General features: G+C 36.4%; 2 protein-coding genes across 2 annotated transcripts; one reads left to right on the top strand and one right to left on the bottom strand.

The window, feature by feature from the left end:
* Positions 1 to 2797: 2797 nt before the first annotated feature.
* Positions 2798 to 6039, top strand: LOC134819614 (shaker-related potassium channel tsha2-like). The gene is made up of 4 exons (XM_063829633.1): positions 2798 to 3075; positions 3412 to 3686; positions 3863 to 4017; positions 4199 to 6039. Exons 1-4 carry the CDS (start codon positions 2868 to 2870, stop codon positions 4995 to 4997), a joined length of 1437 nt encoding a protein of 478 aa, XP_063685703.1. The 5' UTR covers positions 2798 to 2867; the 3' UTR covers positions 4998 to 6039.
* A 370-nt stretch (positions 6040 to 6409) lies between these two features.
* On the bottom strand, positions 6410 to 8609 carry LOC134819613 (uncharacterized). The gene is made up of 2 exons (XM_063829631.1): positions 8491 to 8609; positions 6410 to 8341 (listed from the first exon to the last, which is right to left on the bottom strand). The coding sequence occupies exons 1-2, from the start codon at positions 8515 to 8517 to the stop codon at positions 6617 to 6619; spliced, it is 1752 nt and encodes a 583-aa protein (XP_063685701.1). The 5' UTR covers positions 8518 to 8609; the 3' UTR covers positions 6410 to 6616.
* Between the last annotated feature and the right edge of the window lie 909 nt (positions 8610 to 9518).

Here is a 9518-nt window from a genome sequence, read left to right as displayed (position 1 = left end):
GTTAGTACGTAATTGAGGCCGTAGAAATTAAGGAGAAACTATCTACCATGCACTGATAGTAACCTCATGCATTTCCGTGCGAAAATTGCAGTGAATGTGATATGATTGTACGATCAAAAATCAAACTTCTTGATTTTGTAGGATAATACGAATATTGAATTTACTTTTCTTTACAATTGCTTTGGTTTTTTATAGCATTTATTTTACCGAATCGTAAAGATAAAAAGCTATATTCTCATAAAATTCTTTTGTGTTGACCTTTATCTCGATCGACCTCATTTTGCTTGGTACCTTGCTCTGTTATGATGCGTGATACCATAGTTGGCTTTACAAGCTTTATCTCCTTCCTTTGATGCTGATAACGATTAACGATTTATCATATTGTACCTTCGCAACCTCTAGTTTTCCATAAGACTAACTTGCTGCATTAATTTGTACTTGAAATTAATCAATACTCTTCATGGACCAGCTTTACAGCAATATGCACCAGAACGGTTTATTTTCAACTATATGTTGACGGATTATTTTATGTAGGAAATTAAAGTGAAATCATGTATGTGCAGCTTTTCATTTGACTTTTATTGAAAATGTATAATATACAAGTTACATATACAAGTTACACAATGATATGATTGTACGATCAAAAATCAAACTTCTTGATTTTGTAGGATAATACGAATATTGAATTTACTTTTCTTTACAATTGCTTTGGTTTTTTATAGCATTTATTTTACCGAATCGTAAAGATAAAAAGCTATATTCTCATAAAATTCTTTTGTGTTGACCTTTATCTCGATCGACCTCATTTTGCTTGGTACCTTGCTCTGTTATGATGCGTGATACCATAGTTGGCTTTACAAGCTTTATCTCCTTCCTTAGATGCTGATAACGATTAACGATTTATCATATTGTACCTTCGCAACCTCTAGTTTTCCATAAGACTAGCTTGCTGCATTAATTTGTACTTGAAATTAATCAATACTCTTCATGGACCAGCTTTACAGCAATATGCACCAGAACGGTTTATTTTCAACTATATGTTGACGGATTATTTTATGTAGGAAATTAAAGTGAAATCATGTATGTGCAGCTTTTCATTTGACTTTTATTGAAAATGTATAATATACAAGTTACACGAAAACGACGGGTTTGACCTAACCCGTCGTTTCAATTTGTATGTCGCTCTCGGGTTACTGATTGAGCACTGTAAGCAGACGACGCCTCAATTAATATGCAAGTTATATAATATTGTTAGTTTATATATAATATTGTTAGTATAATATTGTTAGTCTATATATAGAAGGTTTTGTGGACGGTAAAGGTTCTTTTACTCAGCAACAGAAACTAGTTCCCGGAACTCTAGAGTCCACTTATTGCGAATTAGTTTTAATCATTGTACTATTCTCGTCACATGACTATCAAGTCTTCCCAAGCTTACAATTGTAGAATTATATATTAATTCAATTATTTATTAATCTGGTGCATCATATTTAACTTATGCTATCAAATTCATACAAAATATTTATGTCCAGAGATCGAATCTAATTTAGTTACACAATTGCTAATCGCTATTCCTATTAACTAGATAATTAGATTCCAGTTATAATCTCGTGTACAATATACACTATATATAAGCGAACAGTTTGATTCTTGTTAGAAAGCAGTGATTGATTGGGTATTAGTTTAATATTTCATTAATAGTCACAGGTGTTTGTTCGTGCTGACTTAATCGATCCTCTGCTGTTTTTAATGAATACATTATTTAACATTTATCGGTATCATTTATCGTTATCATTATTTGATTGTTTTTGACGAATATATTATTTAACATTTATCGATGAATAGATTATTTGATATTTTTTGATGAATAAATTATTTATCTCTTACCGAGGAATAGTGAATACATTATTTAATATTTATCTTTGCTATCTTATATTTACGGAATTTATATTCTTCTCTGAAGAAGATCATCTATACCTGGGAGGTATGGGCTTGATTAAACTCTCTCCTTTACCCATACAACTTCAAGCATAGTCATAAGCCTATTCCAAACTTTACAAGCGTGATTGTCTATTTACTATTCCACCAAGCATATCTACGTATCCATCAAGGAATTTAATTGATTCGATCATTTAAAAATTAGCACCTTGTTTCCTTGAATACTCGTCGAAATTTGCCGAAATAATTGTCATCGTGTGATCATCCTGTTTAAATCGATTGATCAAAATTAATCCGACTTCATTAAACCAAAATGGGTGTATTTGTTGTGGTTTCTAAGCTAAATTTATAATCCATCGTAAGCTCAATTTCCTGTCATCTTCCTGCTTTTAAATTAATTAAGTTGTAAAGTTAAATAGCCCTGAATTTAATACCTCGTTAGTCGTTCCATGATGTAACACCTTCTTCTATGCTTTTAATCTTTTTGTATAGTACGTGTCTGCTATATTTTTATTTCTGTAAATTATAGTATTAGTTCACAGAATTAAAATCAGTGTAATGGCCTGCACGTGCAATGTAGTTTATCGATGAAAGGATGTATAGTGAACAGGTGCAACAATTTCCCGTGCTCCCTTTGTCGACAGTAACAACTGCAGCAGAGCCATTACATGCAATCAGAGTGTTCCCTGTATTGAATCTCCGATGTGTGATCTCTGCCATTGTGAAAACGAGACGAGTGTGCATTATGATAATGATTATACAGTTCCTTAATCCCTGCTCTTATCGTCTAGCTCATACCGGCCTTTACTGACATGTAAGAAGCTCAATACCATTCTAACAAAGATACCTTCACAGTAGACAATGACTTGCTAGAACCTGGTATAGCTAGTAACCTACATGGCTCACCCTTGTTAAACGAAGATGGACGGATGATAGTGACATTAGTTCCAAAACTTTCTGAGCACATGAACTCCTCGGATCGTGCTGGCTGTTTCAACGGGAGGAACAACTGCTTTGAAGAACACGTTTGCAAGTGTTCCAAAACTAATGTTCATGACATTGTTGTGATTAATGTGGGTGGGCAGATATTTCAGACAAAGAGGTCCACTCTACAGAGATATCCGGAGACTTTGTTAGGTATTTGTTTTACAGTCTTTTTGGTTTTTACTTGTACTTCTTTTTTTTTGGTTTTTACTTGTACTTTTCAGCTTTTTTGTGTTAAGAAAACATTTATTAACGCTTAAGTGAGTTCAACCATTAATCGTGGTATGATTATAAATGTAATCTGCATGGTGCATTGTAGGTTTTAAATAGTCCAGTGATAACTATAATTTATCGCCATTGACACCATACTGTGAATCCGATATCACCTGCAGTCCTTGGCATCATACCTATTGGCGCCGATAGAACAGTGCAATCCAATATCATTGGATCTAATGATCGGATTTTACCCGTATGTCTTATAATTCCCAGGATCAGAAGAGATCGAAGAATTCTATATGCCGGAGACAAAAGAATACTTCTTCGACAGAAACAGATCAGCATTTGAACCCATACTCTACTATTACCAATCTGAGGGGTTGATCTGCCTCCCCGCTACAGTTAACCCGGATGTGTTTGTTGAGGAACTGAGGTTCTTTAAGATAGACGCTGATGTGATAAAGAGGCTAGTGGGTCATAACGAGGACGAACCTTCGTCTGAAGACTTAGATTATTTTAAGCATCCGCTTCAGAGGAAATTGTGGCAGGTTTGCAATATCAACTGTATTTATGGGCTGATAAACGATTATTTTATTCAGCAGATCCTTACAAATTCAGAGTTTGATATCAACAAACTTAAAACTTACACATACCAAGTATCCACATTCTCCACCACCTCCCATTCCCCGTATCTAACCCTAACATTCTTTCCATCTCCCTCCAGCTGTTTGACGAGCCTCAGTCTGGTCCTGTTGCACGCACTCTGGGCTACTTTGACCAGGTGGTTATCTTCATGGCTGTTATTTGTCAGTGCTTGGAGTCTCTCCCCGCTATCAGACAAGCCAAGTCGCCTGATGACCCACTGTGGGGCGCATTAACGTAAGTTTGTAGTTTTGTTTGTTGATATTGGCTCTAAAATCAAGTATCAACCTTCTCAGACTCTTTCAAAATCAACTCCCTAAGTTTTTAATATTTCGACAAATCGAGGAGAAACCATATAATAATAAATAATGACTCATAGTCATTAAACTAAAGAATTACAATAATGGCATTTCCGCAGTGTGTCAGTGGCTAAAATAGTGATATTATCCGTGGAGCGGGTGAGTATAGTTTGGTTCACACTGGACTTTGTTATGAGAATCCTAACCTGTCCTGACAAATCTCTGTTCGTAAAGTCCATCCTCAACTGGTTCGACCTTCTGGCAGTGATACCTTTCTACTTAGAACTCATGGCTCACCATCTCAACCCGCCCTTCATCATGGTTCTTCGTCTCTTCAGAGCTCTCAGAATTGTCCGTATCTTCAAAATATCCCGTTACTTCCAAGGACTGTTTGCGTTGGGATACGCTCTTAAACAAAGCGCGGGGGAGCTCCTCATCCTCACCATGACTCTGATAACATTTGTAGCACTTTACAGCAGCTTGATGTTCTTCACAGAGGGGTGTGCGGATGTATGCGACGAACACGGGTGTGGTGACCAGTGCACTAATGACACTCCCAACAAGTTTGACAGTGTTGTGGCGGGATTCTGGTGGAGTATTGTCACCATGTCTACTGTGGGTTACGGGGATTATGTTCCTAAAACTCCACTTGGGAAACTGGTGGGGTCACTCTGTGCTTTGACTGGTATTCTTGTTATTTCCCTGCCTTTTCCTATCATTATTACCAACTTTAATCGATTCATGAAAATAAGAAGGCCAAAAGTTGGCAGATACACTACGATTGATGATGGCTGTCACGAGAACTTTGAAGGAATGTACCCCGAGTATAGTGGTGTAGCTTACGGGTTTTTATCACAACGTAGGAGATCAATACCGGGAATTAAGACGGTAGAGAACAGTGTGAATCTAGTTTCTTGATTTCTAAATTTGATATGAAGGTTGATTTCTGGAGGTCTGAGGATGATTTTGATGGTACATTTAATAATTTATTTTAATGTTCAGTATCTACTTAAAGAGAAATAAATTAAATTTGTGGACATTTTGGAATTTTGTCAAGTTGCTGGCACAGTTTTTTCGGGATTCTGCTTGTGAAAATGCTTGCAAGTGATTAAAATTAAATGAATCGTTCTCGCTGTTATCAAACATTATGGTGTATAATCATTTTTAAGAGAGCAACGGTCTGCAAAAATAATTTTGTTCAATAAATTGCATACTATTTTGATCAATCATAATCAAGTAAAAACATTTAATTGTATCTTAAAATTATCGATGAGATGATGGATCGGGAAACGTCTGACAATAAATTCATCGTATTTAAAAGTATCCAGAAAACAAGCTATAAAACCAGCTCCTAAAACTGTTCCGTCCTTATTAAATGATTATGAACTTCTTATTTTCTTATATTCTGCTTCAAAAATGTTTATTTAAAGGCTTCCTAAAATCTTGCCTCTCCAGATTTGAAGGGTTCAAACAAAGCTTTCTTCGGAGCTTTGTACTGCACAGCTTTGGGTTGCACAGCTTTGGACTATACAGCTTTCTGCTTTGGGTGGCACAGCTTTGGGTTGCATAGCTTTGGGTTGCATAGCTTTGGGTTGCACGGCTTTGGGTTGCACGGCTTTGCGTAGCAGGATGTCATCTATCGGGAAATATTTGTTTTTGTTTTCAAGTGAGTATGAGGGGTGAGGGCTCCAGAGTCCAGGATATTGTTTAATTTATTAGTGCTAATATAAGAATATACTGATATTTCTTTTATATTAAAGGTTTATATTTTATCATAGTTCATACCTACGTGGGCCCCAACGTGTTCATTCAGGCAAGCGTATTGTACTACTGTCAGCCATGAGCCATGAGCAACCTCAAACATTTGTTTTAGTCCAATGCTTAAAAATGGTCTAAAATTGCAGTAAATCATTGTTAAATGAAAATTCTACCTGTAATGAAAGCATTTAACGATTTAATTAATTCAACGATTCATAAAATGGTCGCCCTGACCCTAATAGTAATAATAATGAAACTTACTTTGCGGAAAGATTCATTCTCTTCTTCTTTCAGGTCGTCCACTAATTGAAAACTCAACTGCAAATGTGCAATAAGGTGTTTGATTTTCCTCTTTTATACGCATTCCATCTACCACGTGGCATGTACGAGATTGGTTCGTACGTTTTTTGCGAGAGCTATGACAGTATGACGTGTCACGCTTTAGCGAATAGCGATAGCTTATCAAAGTATCAAGATCAAGACTTTTTTATTATTTTAGGGCTGTAGTAGGATAAATGCGATTACATGATCCCACTGGCCAGACGTTAAGCAATAATAAGCGAGTAGTTTTTAGTTGATGTTAACTGGATCGGAAAGAGTTATATCTTTATAAGACAAAATTGTCAAGGAAAATTTCGAAAACCATGCAGTTTTGTGAGACTTCCCATGTTCCCATAGTAAGATAGTAGTAAATAAAAATATGAGGTCTCACCATACATAGTCCCAAATGTTATTTACGCTCATACGAACCACAAGTCTGAGACAAACACTGTTCATGTTTATTTTGAACTGTTTTTGTTACTTATAATCCTGTTGACTACTTTCTCAGTAGACATCAGAGATCCTTCAACATATCCCTGGTAGCCACTCCATGCCTCTGTACATAAATATAGATTTTTACCTTTAACCGGTTGAGTGGATTTTAAGTTTTGGTCATCAACCCCCACGCGCCAATAGTGGTAAGCGTACCCAAGATTATCTTCGCTGTTCCAACTTCTGTAACTGGTTAGGATCGGATAAGGAATCTCTTTGACGTTGAATATGTTTTTCAATTGCTTCATAGCTTCCCCAACTAAGTGTTCGGAAGAGGGTATCAGGCTAGCATTCTCTTTCTGAAGAGGAGACTCAAAGCTCTGACCCAGCCGTTGACAACTCGTCCAAAAATCTGCTCTGTTTGAGCCGCAGTATATAGTAAGGGCTGATTTACCGAGTCCATCTTTGCAGTTGTCGCAACTTTGGCAATTATTGCGACATCGTCCGTAATATGGGTAAACGCAGCCACAGGGAAGATCAGTGGAACTGGCTCCAAACAAGACTATGTCCTCATATGTGTTCCACCAGTCGCACTCGAAATAAAGGATGACCTTCACACTGTCAACACCAACAACGGAGTTACAAAGACTTATCACTGAATTGTATGTTTCGAGAAGACTTGTATCGCTTTTATAGCGTGTCATCAAGGCTTTAACTGCGTCAGGAGGGATGGCCATGACGACATGCTTTGCTTTTATTTTCCTTTCGCCGGAAAATAATTCAAGAGTGAAACCGTATTCCACATCTTGAATTCCACCAACTTCGCAGTTCTTCAGAAGTTCGATATTTCCAGTTCCTTCATCCAGGTAACTTTTGATCGTTTTCACAAGAGAGGACCAACCATTTCTGAAATGATACAAATTATCGTGAAGCAAATCCGAAGCGATGTAAAACTGCAGCAAAACAGCTGCATTCCCTTGCGAAACAGAGTCTTTACCGTCAAAGAGAGTCTTTTCCATCATCTGGCAACAATCTTTAGAATATTCCATGGCCTTAAGGAGACTAAATAGATTGAAGTCTCGTAGCTTGTTTTTTTGCACCCCCTTTGGCCATTCGAATTCGTTCCGGAAGAAAGCCCAATAATTGGCTTCTTGATACTGTTGAAGAAGCTGGACATCTTCTTGCTTCAGTATAATCTGTGCTTTATCTCCTTGTCCTAGAGAATCAAAGTATCTTTTCACTTTGTCTGCGTTATGATCCAGTAGTTTTTGATAAACGTCAACGATAACTTGATCAGGAGATTTGATCTCGTCGTCCTCCAAATTGTACAATTCTTTCCATATCTTAGGGTTTTTCTCTGCATACCGACTTGTAAAGTGTCGACTCCCGAAATAATTCGAATTGTAATTCAACACCTCTGTCATTAAGCTATCTTCAGCGGGTTGTGGTTCCATATAAAACGGTTCCATTTCAGATTCCATCTCCATATCTTTGATGAGTCTTGATAGAAGGGGCATGTTGGACGTCTGTTCGCCGTCAGGATCCTTGTATGTGAAGCGCATTGCACCTTTTTCATCTTTAATCATTCTTCCGTCTATCTCGATCATGTCCGTGTTCAATCTACCTCCCCATCTGTCTAACTTCTCAATTATTACGATGCCTTCAATTCCGTTATCTTTCAACTTCTTTGCACAGTATAGTCCTGATATTCCTCCTCCAATGATGGCCACTTCGTAACTTTCCATTTTGACCTGCAAACAGTTTCGGTTATTCACAATCCATCAAGAATCAAGATACGTATATTTCGTTACAATATTCGTGACACTGTTGATAATTTCCAAATATTTAGTAAAATGTGTTCATGCAATGTGTATATAATTTTTTTGGATACAAAACGTACCAAAAGCAACTGTACGAGGTAGACCATTTTATCTCTAAAGCCTATTGAATGATGCAAACCAGCAAACAGTAACCACGACTTAAGAAGTGATGAGCCCGACAAATAGTTCTACATTCTACAACACAGTTACACCGAGCCACGTATTAGCAGCTGAACTATCAAAACAAAGGCTTATTCAATTAACTGGACAAATATGAGAAATTTCGAGGAATGATCCGTTTCCCTTTATATTAAAAGTCGTAAGAAGTTCAATATAATCCAAATTTCTTGGAATTGTCACTGACTCTGTAAAAATGTTTTACCACAATTAAACATATTTCAAAATAGACGAGTTGATATATCAATAAATTTACTCTGTTCTGACTAAGAGTAAGGGAGCACAATATGATTGAAATAAATGCCGCATTTTAAATCAATAATTCACCTGACTAATCGCATGTACTCGGCACTCGCGGTTTCTTTGTTCCTTACATGGAACAATCTTTAATTTATGAAAAGTTCTTAAGTTTAAATTTCCAGAATAGAGGTGAAAAACTAACATGAATTAAATAAATGACTCCGATGTCGACCTTTCCTATTCTGGAACACATTTGTTTAAGCAAACATTAGTGACGAATATTTAGCAGTCCATTAATCGGATTTAATTGTAACACATGATAAACATACTTGTTTATCTTAGTTTATTAAATAAACTAATTGATTCATCTTAGTTTATTAAATAAACCAGTTGAACAAGGGAATCAGCCCAACTGTTACTAATACTATAATATTATTACAGTGAATAATCTGGAAGTTGAAATGAATCCAAATGTGTACTAAAGTTTCTCAAGTAACAACTAACTTTAATAATCACGAATAACAAACTGACGCTAAAAACAATTTCAAAAACTATTCATACAACTTATACGACATTCAAATTTGAGACTAAACTAATCAATACTGTAGTTTTGAAAGCAATGTAATACAGTCTAACCTCTTTATTATGTACCTGATACCGGGCTGCACGGTATTGGGTATTGGGTATCGAA

The sequence above is a fragment of the Bolinopsis microptera genome, chromosome 8 (assembly GCF_026151205.1).
Source record: "Bolinopsis microptera isolate Bmic1 chromosome 8, MBARI_Bmic_1.0, whole genome shotgun sequence".
NCBI lineage: Eukaryota > Metazoa > Ctenophora > Tentaculata > Lobata > Bolinopsidae > Bolinopsis > Bolinopsis microptera.
This window is presented reverse-complemented; position numbering and strand designations above follow the sequence as displayed.

Bases quoted from the DNA above. Each gene is read 5' to 3' on its own strand.
- LOC134819614 (XM_063829633.1), top strand. From the start codon at position 2,868: ATGATAGTGACATTAGTTCCAAAACTTTCTGAGCACATGAACTCCTCG. The intron at 3,076-3,411 runs GTATTTGTTTTA...TATAATTCCCAG, and splicing joins ATATCCGGAGACTTTGTTAG to GATCAGAAGAGATCGAAGAA. The intron at 3,687-3,862 runs GTTTGCAATATC...ATCTCCCTCCAG, and splicing joins TTCAGAGGAAATTGTGGCAG to CTGTTTGACGAGCCTCAGTC.
- LOC134819613 (XM_063829631.1), bottom strand. From the start codon at position 8,517: ATGGTCTACCTCGTACAGTTGCTTTTG. The intron at 8,342-8,490 runs GTACGTTTTGTA...AACTGTTTGCAG, and splicing joins ACCTCGTACAGTTGCTTTTG to GTCAAAATGGAAAGTTACGA.